This window comes from Xenia sp. Carnegie-2017, unplaced genomic scaffold (assembly GCF_021976095.1).
Source record: "Xenia sp. Carnegie-2017 unplaced genomic scaffold, XeniaSp_v1 HiC_scaffold_1, whole genome shotgun sequence".
NCBI classification, from domain to species: Eukaryota; Metazoa; Cnidaria; class Anthozoa; order Malacalcyonacea; family Xeniidae; genus Xenia; species Xenia sp. Carnegie-2017.
Window position 1 is genome coordinate 8,807,941 of NW_025813402.1, and position 13,344 is coordinate 8,821,284.

At 34.6% G+C, this 13,344-nt stretch overlaps 2 protein-coding genes across 3 annotated transcripts; both read right to left on the reverse strand.

Annotated features, from left to right (window-relative positions):
* Positions 1–123: 123 nt before the first annotated feature.
* LOC124434906 (glyoxylate/hydroxypyruvate reductase A-like) lies at positions 124–6,099 on the reverse strand. The gene is made up of 5 exons (XM_046984841.1): positions 5,870–6,099; positions 3,987–4,224; positions 2,521–3,013; positions 847–968; positions 124–349 (listed from the first exon to the last, which is right to left on the reverse strand). The coding sequence occupies exons 1-4, from the start codon at positions 6,018–6,020 to the stop codon at positions 882–884; spliced, it is 969 nt and encodes a 322-aa protein (XP_046840797.1). The 5' UTR covers positions 6,021–6,099; the 3' UTR covers positions 124–349; positions 847–881.
* A 1,187-nt stretch (positions 6,100–7,286) lies between these two features.
* On the reverse strand, positions 7,287–13,181 carry LOC124442930 (glyoxylate/hydroxypyruvate reductase A-like). Of its 2 annotated transcripts, none has more exons than XM_046993453.1 (5): positions 12,952–13,181; positions 11,065–11,302; positions 9,602–10,094; positions 7,964–8,085; positions 7,287–7,470 (listed from the first exon to the last, which is right to left on the reverse strand). In XM_046993453.1, exons 1-4 carry the CDS (start codon positions 13,100–13,102, stop codon positions 7,999–8,001), a joined length of 969 nt encoding a protein of 322 aa, XP_046849409.1. In that variant the 5' UTR covers positions 13,103–13,181; the 3' UTR covers positions 7,287–7,470; positions 7,964–7,998. The 2 variants fall into 2 exon arrangements, with proteins under 2 accessions (XP_046849409.1, XP_046849399.1); XM_046993443.1 differs by having other exon boundaries at positions 11,065–11,347; positions 12,952–13,180.
* Positions 13,182–13,344: the final 163 nt, after the last annotated feature.

Consider the following 13,344-nt stretch of genomic DNA (forward strand, 5'->3'; position numbering starts at 1 on the left):
CATCAAAAAGAGCATTTTCCCCAACTTTAAACCGCAATAAAAATGGAATGATTTGACTAAATCGAAAACTTTTTTCATTCATACTTGAGAAATCACATCTTAATCTAATACCGCAAATCAAAATTTTTGCTAAAAGGGGCACTTTAATGACTAACTTCCAAAACGTTATTGCGTATAAAGTTATACAATTGTAATTGTTTTATTTTTATTGTAATATATTTGACTCCAGCTTTGACCTTGCAATACTGCATACCTAATTTAAAATATTTAAAATAACCAAACTTGATTATTTGCTTCGTTTTTAACACTCGTCAATAGGTAACAAAAATTTGATGTAAATGTTCAATTCCTACGAAAAGAAAACAAACACAATCTTTGAACCATTAACTCAAGTTACTCAACAAAGTCACCTCAACAAGTTGGGAAAAGGATAAACGAAGTCAAACAGCAATTTTACAACTTAATTCGTTCGAGAATGGAAAAATTTCAACTTAACCGAGATAATATACAAAGAAGTTATAGCAATGTTTTCTATACATTTATAACTTACCAGTTTCTATAAACGAAGTTGGGCTTTTATCTAGCGTACGGCTTAATTGCCTCATCGAATACAAACCATTTTAAACTCATATAAATTAAGTTCGTCCTGATGAATTGCAATAATTGTCATCGGATTTTTGTAGCCGGGCCCAGAGTCAGTTTAAATATAGCAACAAATATATTTCCAATTAAAAATACTTATAACTAGTAATCCTGTTTATAATATTTTTGCTAGATATTCGAAGCAAAAGCGTTGTTGTATTAATATTTTAAATTTACAATGAGTCGCTAATGATTCTGACTTACCCCTAGCGTATTGGTCAATATATCCCACCAAACGTCTAGTAACCTTTTTCCCAGTCTACAAGATATTTAAGTTCTTTTCCATCTTTATAGAGTTGGAAATTGTCCACAAACACTTTCAAGACCTAATAAAACAATTTACAACATATTAGCTCAACATCATCTCACAACTTTAGCTGGAATTAATACCAACGTATAACTTTAATAAATGAGATTTTAGTCAAATTTTTTGAAATGACATTTTAAAATTTATAAGAATTAAGTACTCTAGCTTACTACAGTTACTGAAACATAACTTATTTGTCCTAAATTACATTTCACCATGAGAAAGGATTATTTAATGTTTGCGTTGAAAAAACTAATCATAATTTATTATAGAGCTTTAAGCACGAAGTTTCTGAACATGGGTAGTCTCGTCTTCATTGTGTCCTTATTGTGAATCTTACTTGGTAGCTAACGATGAAAGGAGTTTAATAATAATATGTTGTTGTAATTTGTAAAGTGCCGAACGTAAGCCCCGTAAACACGATCCGATTGTTTCGGTTCCGACTTTTGGTTGCTTGTTCGATAATTTTGTTGATATTAATTTTGAGATATTTAAAGCCATGGGAGCAGACATTTACGTTTTTCAGTACATTTATCGATATATTTTTCGTATTTTTGTTCTGGTTTCCAAGTCTTTTTCAAATCTATGTAATTTGACCAGTCGGCCTCCTCTGATCATGTCGAATGAAATTAGTGCAAGTTCTAATTACGTCCGATTTTTTAGATTGACGGATCCGATTGTCGAAGGCTCACTTTTTATGCGTTCACACGATTCGTTTTAAGGATGCGAAAAATTCGGGCCTTTGCATAAAGTCGAATATATCGATAAGTGGTACATGAACGTGCTTTACACACGAACAATAAACAAAACACTTTGAAGGAGGGGGTTCGTTTAAAACATAAGAAAGGGGTGAAAGTGCATGACACTTGCGTAGTAAGAGTAGCTACAGCTCCTAATCGGTTGTTTCCAGGTATTTCGTGAGCAAGTGTTATGGAGAGTAATTTCTTTAACAGAAAGTATACAATTTCGACATACTGTATTAAACGGATTATGAACGTCGAGAGTTTTACCTATATTGGCTAAGACAACAGAAATGACTAAGCTTTGCATCAATCACAACAACTGTTAAAGCTGAAACTTTTGCCCGAGATTGAAAACTGCAAGGCCTGATAATTTGATATAGCAATGTGTAACCGCTGATTGCATTAAATAATGTATAAACATGGAATTGAGCGTCAATATTGAGCTCTAGTTGATGTCCTTGAATGAATGTCCTGAGCGTCAATATTGAGCTCTAGTTGATGTCCTTGAATAATGTCCTTATATGCACATGCGCACAAGGACATTCAGAAATAATTGAATGTCCTTGTGCGCATGTGCATATAAACATTGGTGGGGAGGAGCTAAAAAACATACATTTGTATTTACGGAGGTGTATACAATTTTTTAAGGTTTGAGTTAGTACAAAGTGGATGCCTCTTTTGCCTTTAAGACGAGGGAATTGTCGGATAATAGATCACTGTACAAATCAATACATTTTCCGTTGTATCGAGGCATGTGGATATTTCCCGCAGTCAAAAGATTCACATGCACACGGAAGCTGCACAATATGTTATGGCATCAACATTTACCATATTTGAATTGACTCGACCAGAGACGTGAGGAGTAATAAAAACTTGAGGATGACACCATAAAGCGCTTTCTTTTGGAAGGGGTTCACTTTCAAAGACATCCAAGATAGCTCCACCAATCCATTGATCATCAAGAGCCCTCAAAATACTCTTTTCGTCCAGCAGGTCCCCACGACCTACGTTTATGAAAACTGTTTTCTTAGCCCTGCAATTTTCGAGGACCTCCCCAGTAAGCAGTCCTTTCGTACTCTCAGCACTTGGTAGAATACTGACTAAATAGTCGCATTCTTTTAAACATTCTGCTAAGTCTTCTATACCAAAACTCTTGTCTACGTAAGAAAAGGTAGAAGTTGGTACAACCCGATGGATAACAAAGACTTTCATCTTCATGTTATGGCAGTATTCTGCAATAACTTTCCCTATGGATCCAAAACCAAGAATACCAATAGTCAAATCTGAAAGTACGCGGTACTTCATTTCTTCCCACGGACACCTAACAAAAAGAATGAAGTACGTCAGAATTTTCGATCTGCAGCATTTTATGAGCCCGATGTAGCTGACACAATAGCAGGTCAATTTTCCTCAGTCTGTTTTCCTAGAATTTCACATTAATCGGATTCAAAACATAGAAATCGATACTAGCTAATTATTTAAAGGCATAAATTTTTAAAAAGTATTATCCAGTAATAAACTCCTGTAATTTATTCAACAAAACGCTAAATCCGCCGGAGTCTTCCTCCACAGAAATACACATTTTAACAAATTTTAATCCAGTTAACTCCAAAACATGACCCAATATTATGAGGAGTGATGTAAACCATCATTACCGTGCCATATATAGACATAATCAGAAAAATATTTCTGCAAGACAAATTTTCAACATATATACTATTTTATAATGTACCATCATAGCTAGCAATAAGCCTCTGTTAATTAAGTCATACATAATTGAGGAATTCATCGTGAGTCGACGAACAACGATAGCGCTTTAAAAAATAGTTTGGAAATTACGCGATGCAAGATATAAAACGAAAATAGATGTTTGACGTTTTATCTCATGACTATTCACAACATGCATAAAGTGTAACTTCTTTCGATCGAGGACTAATAAGGCGGCTCTTCTGAAATTTATTAACCTTCCATGTCTGTGGAGTAAGTGAGGAATGCTGCGGTCACCGTCACCCATTCTTCGTTAGAGCGTTACTGATCTTAAAGCATTTGTCAAAAGTGTTCACTAATTTCGCCCTGGGTTTGATGGGATATGTGAGTGTAAATTTGGTTAAATTTGAAATTACAGGCATTTCCCTTAAAATTATGCTTCAATTGGACTTTCTTTTGATTTTAATTTTAATGTGCGTCATTTCCTGATTAAACATAATATTTTACAAAAATACTTTTGTTAGAAAATAATGAGCTAACATCCCATACAAAATGATAAAAATCTGCAAATCATTTGCACATCTTACCAGGATTTACTTTTTTGGTACTCCGAGCATAGAAGGAACTTTCGCTCGCGCGCAATCACATGACCCATAACGTACTCGGCGATGCTCGCACCTAACGTTCCACTCAATTTGGTCAAACTATACCGTGGTACATTACATGGCTCAATACAGTGGATTATATTATCTACGCCAGCATATGTAGCCTGCATCCATTTTAACTTAGGTAACTGATAAATCCATTCACGGACAAGTGGAGGATCTGCAATTAAGATTTCCAAGTCTTTAAGCAATCTGATGTTATTTCTGCAAGATGAAAAGTTCATAACACTTGAGAACTTTTTCACTAAACCCAACTACAATACCGTACTTAATGTAAAATACATTTTGTTATTGAGAATGCTGCATAACGCTGTTATGCAAAGTTACAAAACTTGTGATAATGCATGCAGTGATTATGCTACGTATGTACCCGTCTCACAGATTAGAGGTATTACAAGAACAAAGTAGAAATTGACTAAAGAAGGATAACTATATCAATGCTGTCAGATTTAGTGAAGACCTTAAACAAGCAGACGTTATGCTAAGATCAAATTCTAATTATGGAGAAATCTGTCTTGGTTAATATGTCAAGTAAAGATCATAAATTTCTTCATTCAAATTTAAACGTGCTAGTGACATAGTAGTGGAATTAGTTGCTTGGGATGAGCACTGCCAATCGTTCTGAGTATTAATTAAATTCTTTTGTGTGATATATTGACATCACTATATCTGCACTTTGTGTGCTGTAATGAAGTACAATTAAATGACAAAGGTTTCATGGCTATGTTTGTACAAACTGAAAGCTACAGAGCCTCCTAAAGTTTTAAAAAGGGTCTAGTCCACTCTTCAGTCCCCTCTCTACCCCAATTGAAATCAGTTTCCACACATATGCTAGCAAAATAACATACATCAGCATTATTGAAGGGCTGGATAAATAGGTACTGTGATAGGAGCTTCCTTTACTGTGTTTTAATAAGAAATGTTGAAAGTGTTAGACTAATTATGCCGTTTATACTACAAATATTCATGTAATGAAACATGTAATTTTACAATTTTCTCAGGGTTGATCATCAAAGAGTATTAATTCTAAGTTATTATGCGTTTGGATACATAAAATTTAACTAGAATCTAGTTCCTAGTTCTTAGCCTTTTGTTAAAATAACTCTCCTCATCTAAAATAACAAGATGAACATCGAAATGAGCTCAACAACAGGAACATACATCAATACAAATTTGCAACATGGTCTACTTGATGCATACATGCTGCTAATAGCATTGTGGCAGAAGAACAATTTTAATAAGTGTACCACAAAAAAGAGCAGCTATTTAACCTAATTCAGTAATCATTAAACTGTCATGTTCAAATTAAGTGTTTGCAAGACAAAGAGTTTTACATACATAACTAATTGTTACATAACCTGTCTCAATGGTTAAGGCATATTGTTCTGGCATTTAAATTTTAAAGATGGTTTAGTGATTAATTGCTGATATAGAGCAAAACAATCCAGAACTAAACACATCCAAAGATCACAGAATACATCACCTGCAAGAGGTATATGTAACTGTGTATCACCAGTATAATGTAGTTATCGTGTTGTCATTATTTAAAGTAGAATGTCCTGATCAGATCACTGTAAATGGCATAATATAAGAACTTCAATAACACTGTAGCAATTACGCACACCGTACCATGTAAGTACCACGAACAAATAACAAAATAGTATGATGAAGCTCAGCTGAATAGCCAAGATTAATATGCGGTCCTCAATTAACAATATCAAAAACATATCAATTACAATCAAATATCATAGCCTTTGCAGTCTAATTTTTCATTCATGGAATCTGCAATGAGAATCATTTCTCACCTTCATGATTGATGATGAGGAATGTTGCCGATGGACAAAGTCTTGCAAGCTTTTCCAAATATTCCCTGGTTTGTAGAAAATCTTTTGAAATAATACCAACCAATGTTTTCTCCTCGTGCAAATTCTTCCGAATAGCTTCACAAGAGGCCATTCTTAATCTTGACACTCTAGTCTGACTTCAACCGCCAATGCAACTAGGCAAGGGAATTACTTTAGTCCTCTATAAATTTGATACATCGAAGATCGCTAATCTTAATCCTTAAAATCGATTTAGCGATCGATTTTGTGTATTGTGGAACCATGAGTGGAACCAATATTCCACATTGCAGGAAACTTTTCTATGTCAAAAATAACGGGGTAAAATCATTGGGTAAAATATTCGATCACAAAAGCAACAGCAACAAATATGGTCAGCAAATACGTACTGGACATTTAAGAAATAAAAGATGTTTACTGTGTTTGCACAGACTTATACAAACCGAGGAGACCTTTGGATGAACTCGAGAGCAGATCAGTGCAAGCCCGAGACCGAAGGTCGAGTGTTGCACATGCTTGACGGTGGAGTAACCTGACGTTTACTCCTCATTTTACTCTGAAGATGACTACCGCTAAGGTTGTCGAAACGTCAGTCAACAACAACAAAAACAGTCCTTCTCAGGACTATACCAACCTGGACGATCTACATTTAGAAACATGTAACGATACTCCCGGGTTCACACCATTTACTTTATTTTAATTTGTCCTTTAAATGTATTCACGATCGATTTGCAAATTTTCTTTAACTGATTGATTGTTCAGATTGTTTAATTGGTTGAGCTCAGATGTGCTTTCCACTGGCTAATGCAAACTCAGCTCTAGACCAATCAGCGCACGCGTTTCATTGTGTTTATTTTATAAATGAGTATGACAGACAGCCTATTACAGCCATACAAGTATATTTAGCTTCTATCGGTGTGCGCTGGGTTACCAAAACCAAACGGTACTTTTACTGGAAAGTTAGCAACATTCCGAATGCATTCTAGCATGTCGTTCGAAAACATCTGTTGATGTAGCGTTTCTGGAAGGATGGACTATAGGAAGGATGTAGCTATATGCCTTTGAAGTGCCCGTAGCAGCATGAACTTTTGTTGGTGTTATTAAAACTACGTGTGATTTCTAACGTCAACCAAGGTAGTTGGAATATACATTCGCGTTGACCAGTCTCTTGCCAACGTCATAAGTCGTTCCACACTTTTCCTGACGACGAACGATGCTCATCAAAAAGAGCATTTTCCCCAACTTTAAACCGCAATAAAAATGGAATGATTTGACTAAATCGAAAACTTTTTTCATTCATACTTGAGAAATCACATCTTAATCTAATACCGCAAATCAAAATTTTTGCTAAAGGGCACTTTAATGACTAACTTCCAAAACGTTATTGCGTATAAAGTTATACAATTGTAATTGTTTTATTTTTATTGTAATATATTTGACTCCAGCTTTGACCTTGCAATACTGCATACCTAATTTAAAATATTTAAAATAACCAAACTTGATTATTTGCTTCGTTTTTAACACTCGTCAATAGGTAACAAAAATTTGATGTAAATGTTCAATTCCTACGAAAAGAAAACAAACACAATCTTTGAACCATTAACTCAAGTTACTCAACAAAGTCACCTCAACAAGTTGGGAAAAGGATAAACGAAGTCAAACAGCAATTTTACAACTTAATTCGTTCGAGAATGGAAAAATTTCAACTTAACCGAGATAATATACAAAGAAGTTATAGCAATGTTTTCTATACATTTATAACTTACCAGTTTCTATAAACGAAGTTGGGCTTTTATCTAGCGTACGGCTTAATTGCCTCATCGAATACAAACCATTTTAAACTCATATAAATTAAGTTCGTCCTGATGAATTGCAATAATTGTCATCGGATTTTTGTAGCCGGGCCCAGAGTCAGTTTAAATATAGCAACAAATATATTTCCAATTAAAAATACTTATAACTAGTAATCCTGTTTATAATATTTTTGCTAGATATTCGAAGCAAAATGTTGTATTAATATTTTAAATTTACAATGAGTCGCTAATGATTCTGACTTACCCCTAGCGTATTGGTCAATATATCCCACCAAACGTCTAGTAACCTTTTTCCCAGTCTACAAGATATTTAAGTTCTTTTCCATCTTTATAGAGTTGGAAATTGTCCACAAACACTTTCAAGACCTAATAAAACAATTTACAACATATTAGCTCAACATCATCTCACAACTTTAGCTGGAATTAATACCAACGTATAACTTTAATAAATGAGATTTTAGTCAAATTTTTTGAAATGACATTTTAAAATTTATAAGAATTAAGTACTCTAGCTTACTACAGTTACTGAAACATAACTTATTTGTCCTAAATTACATTTCACCATGAGAAAGGATTATTTAATGTTTGCGTTGAAAAAACTAATCATAATTTATTATAGAGCTTTAAGCACGAAGTTTCTGAACATGGGTAGTCTCGTCTTCATTGTGTCCTTATTGTGAATCTTACTTGGTAGCTAACGATGAAAGGAGTTTAATAATAATATGTTGTTGTAATTTGTAAAGTGCCGAACGTAAGCCTAAACACGATCCGATTGTTTCGGTTCCGACTTTGGTTGCTTGTTCGATAATTTTGTTGATATTAATTTTGAGATATTTAAAGCCATGGGAGCAGACATTTAAGTACATTTATCGATATATTTTTCGTATTTTTGTTCTGGTTTCCAAGTCTTTTTCAAATCTATGTAATTTGACCAGTCGGCCTCCTCTGATCATGTCGAATGAAATTAGTGCAAGTTCTAATTACGTCCGATTTTTTAGATTGACGGATCCGATTGTCGAAGGCTCACTTTTTATGCGTTCACACGATTCGTTTTAAGGATGCGAAAAATTCGGGCCTTTGCATAAAGTCGAATATATCGATAAGTGGTACATGAACGTGCTTTACACACGAACAATAAACAAAACACTTTGAAGGAGGGGGTTCGTTTAAAACATAAGAAAGGGGTGAAAGTGCATGACACTTGCGTAGTAAGAGTAGCTACAGCTCCTAATCGGTTGTTTCCAGGTATTTCGTGAGCAAGTGTTATGGAGAGTAATTTCTTTAACAGAAAGTATACAATTTCGACATACTGTATTAAACGGATTATGAACGTCGAGTTTTACCTATATTGGCTAAGACAACAGAAATGACTAAGCTTTGCATCAATCACAACAACTGTTAAAGCTGAAACTTTTGCCCGAGATTGAAAACTGCAAGGCCTGATAATTTGATATAGCAATGTGTAACCGCTGATTGCATTAAATAATGTATAAACATGGAATTGAGCGTCAATATTGAGCTCTAGTTGATGTCCTTGAATGAATGTCCTGAGCGTCAATATTGAGCTCTAGTTGATGTCCTTGAATAATGTCAGAAATTCAGAAATAATTGAATGTCCTTGTGCGCATGTGCATATAAACATTGGTGGGGAGGAGCTAAAAAACATACATTTGTATTTACGGAGGTGTATACAATTTTTTAAGGTTTGAGTTAGTACAAAGTGGATGCCTCTTTTGCCTTTAAGACGAGGGAATTGTCGGATAATAGATCACTGTACAAATCAATACATTTTCCGTTGTATCGAGGCATGTGGATATTTCCCGCAGTCAAAGATTCACATGCACACGGAAGCTGCACAATATGTTATGGCATCAACATTTACCATATTTGAATTGACTCGACCAGAGACGTGAGGAGTAATAAAAACTTGAGGATGACACCATAAAGCGCTTTCTTTTGGAAGGGGTTCACTTTCAAAGACATCCAAGATAGCTCCACCAATCCATTGATCATCAAGAGCCCTCAAAATACTCTTTTCGTCCAGCAGGTCCCCACGACCTACGTTTATGAAAACTGTTTTCTTAGCCCTGCAATTTTCGAGGACCTCCCCAGTAAGCAGTCCTTTCGTACTCTCAGCACTTGGTAGAATACTGACTAAATAGTCGCATTCTTTTAAACATTCTGCTAAGTCTTCTATACCAAAACTCTTGTCTACGTAAGAAAAGGTAGAAGTTGGTACAACCCGATGGATAACAAAGACTTTCATCTTCATGTTATGGCAGTATTCTGCAATAACTTTCCCTATGGATCCAAAACCAAGAATACCAATAGTCAAATCTGAAAGTACGCGGTACTTCATTTCTTCCCACGGACACCTAACAAAAAGAATGAAGTACGTCAGAATTTTCGATCTGCAGCATTTTTATGAGCCCGATGTAGCTGACACAATAGCAGGTCAATTTTCCTCAGTCTGTTTTCCTAGAATTTCACATTAATCGGATTCAAAACATAGAAATCGATACTAGCTAATTATTTAAAGGCATAAATTTTTAAAAAGTATTATCCAGTAATAAACTCCTGTAATTTATTCAACAAAACGCTAAATCCGCCGGAGTCTTCCTCCACAGAAATACACATTTTAACAAATTTTAATCCAGTTAACTCCAAAACATGACCCAATATTATGAGGAGTGATGTAAACCATCATTACCGTGCCATATATAGACATAATCAGAAAAATATTTCTGCAAGACAAATTTTCAACATATATACTATTTTATAATGTACCATCATAGCTAGCAATAAGCCTCTGTTAATTAAGTCATACATAATTGAGAATTCATCGTGAGTCGACGAACAACGATAGCGCTTTAAAAAATAGTTTGGAAATTACGCGATGCAAGATATAAAACGAAAATAGATGTTTGACGTTTTATCTCATGACTATTCACAACATGCATAAAGTGTAACTTCTTTCGATCGAGGACTAATAAGGCGGCTCTTCTGAAATTTATTAACCTTCCATGTCTGTGGAGTAAGTGAGGAATGCTGCGGTCACCGTCACCCATTCTTCGTTAGAGCGTTACTGATCTTAAAGCATTTGTCAAAAGTGTTCACTAATTTCGCCCTGGGTTTGATGGGATATGTGAGTGTAAATTTGGTTAAATTTGAAATTACAGGCATTTCCTTAAAATTATGCTTCAATTGGACTTTCTTTTGATTTTAATTTTAATGTGCGTCATTTCCTGATTAAACATAATATTTTACAAAAATACTTTTGTTAGAAAATAATGAGCTAACATCCCATACAAAATGATAAAACTGCAAATCATTTGCACATCTTACCAGGATTTACTTTTTTGGTACTCCGAGCATAGAAGGAACTTTCGCTCGCGCGCAATCACATGACCCATAACGTACTCGGCGATGCTCGCACCTAACGTTCCACTCAATTTGGTCAAACTATACCGTGGTACATTACATGGCTCAATACAGTGGATTATATTATCTACGCCAGCATATGTAGCCTGCATCCATTTTAACTTAGGTAACTGATAAATCCATTCACGGACAAGTGGAGGATCTGCAATTAAGATTTCCAAGTCTTTTAAGCAATCTGATGTTATTTCTGCAAGATGAAAAGTTCATAACACTTGAGAACTTTTTCACTAAACCCAACTACAATACCGTACTTAATGTAAAATACATTTTGTTATTGAGAATGCTGCGTAACGCTGTTATGCAAAGTTACAAAACTTGTGATAATGCATGCAGTGATTATGCTACGTATGTACCCGTCTCACAGATTAGAGGTATTACAAGAACAAAGTAGAAATTGACTAAAGAAGGATAACTATATCAATGCTGTCAGATTTAGTGAAGACCTTAAACAAGCAGACGTTATGCTAAGATCAAATTCTAATTATGGAGAAATCTGTCTTGGTTAATATGTCAAGTAAAGATCATAAATTTCTTCATTCAAATTTAAACGTGCTAGTGACATAGTAGTGGAATTAGTTGCTTGGGATGAGCACTGCCAATCGTTCTGAGTATTAATTAAATTCTTTTGTGTGATATATTGGCATCACTATATCTGCACTTTGTGTGCTGTAATGAAGTACAATTAAATGACAAAGGTTTCATGGCTATGTTTGTACAAACTGAAAGCTACAGAGCCTCCTAAAGTTTTAAAAAAGGGTCTAGTCCACTCTTCAGTCCCCCTCTCTACCCCAATTGAAATCAGTTTCCACACATATGCTAGCAAAATAACATACATCAGCATTATTGAAGGGCTGGATAAATAGGTACTGTGATAGGAGCTTCCTTTACTGTGTTTTAATAAGAAATGTTGAAAGTGTTAGACTAATTATGCCGTTTATACTACAAATATTCATGTAATGAAACATGTAATTTTACAATTTTCTCAGGGGTTGATCATCAAAGAGTATTAATTCTAAGTTATTGTACGTTTGGATACATAAAATTTAACTAGAATCTAGTTCCTAGTTCTTAGCCTTTTGTTAAAATAACTCTCCTCATCTAAAATAACAAGATGAACATCGAAATGAGCTCAACAACAGGAACATACATCAATACAAATTTGCAACATGGTCTACTTGATGCATACATGCTGCTAATAGCATTGTGGCAGAAGAACAATTTTAATAAGTGTACCACAAAAAAGAGCAGCTATTTAACCTAATTCAGTAATCATTAAACTGTCATGTTCAAATTAAGTGTTTGCAAGACAAAGAGTTTTACATACATAACTAATTGTTACATAACCTGTCTCAATGGTTAAGGCATATTGTTCTGGCATTTAAATTTTAAAGATGGTTTAGTGATTAATTGCTGATATAGAGCAAAACAATCCAGAACTAAACACATCCAAAGATCACAGAATACATCACCTGCAAGAGGTATATGTAACTGTGTATCACCAGTATAATGTAGTTATCGTGTTGTCATTATTTAAAGTAGAATGTCCTGATCAGATCACTGTAAATGGCACAATATAAGAACTTCAATAACACTGTAGCAATTACGCACACCGTACCATGTAAGTACCACGAACAAATAACAAAATAGTATGATGAAGCTCAGCTGAATAGCCAAGATTAATATGCGGTCCTCAATTAACAATATCAAAAACATATCAATTACAATCAAATATCATAGCCTTTGCAGTCTAATTTTTCATTCATGGAATCTGCAATGAGAATCATTTCTCACCTTCATGATTGATGATGAGGAATGTTGCCGATGGACAAAGTCTTGCAAGCTTTTCCAAATATTCCCTGGTTTGTAGAAAATCTTTTGAAATAATACCAACCAATGTTTTCTCCTCGTGCAAATTCTTCCGAATAGCTTCACAAGAGGCCATTCTTAATCTTGACACTCTAGTCTGACTTCAACCGCCAATGCAACTAGGCAAGGGAATTACTTTAGTCCTCTATAAATTTGATACATCGAAGATCGCTAATCTTAATCCTTAAAATCGATTTAGCGATCGATTTTGTGTATTGTGGAACCATGAGTGGAACCAATATTCCACATTGCAGGAAACTTTTCTATGTCAAAAATAACGGGGTAAAATCATTGGGTAAAATATTCGATCACAAAAGC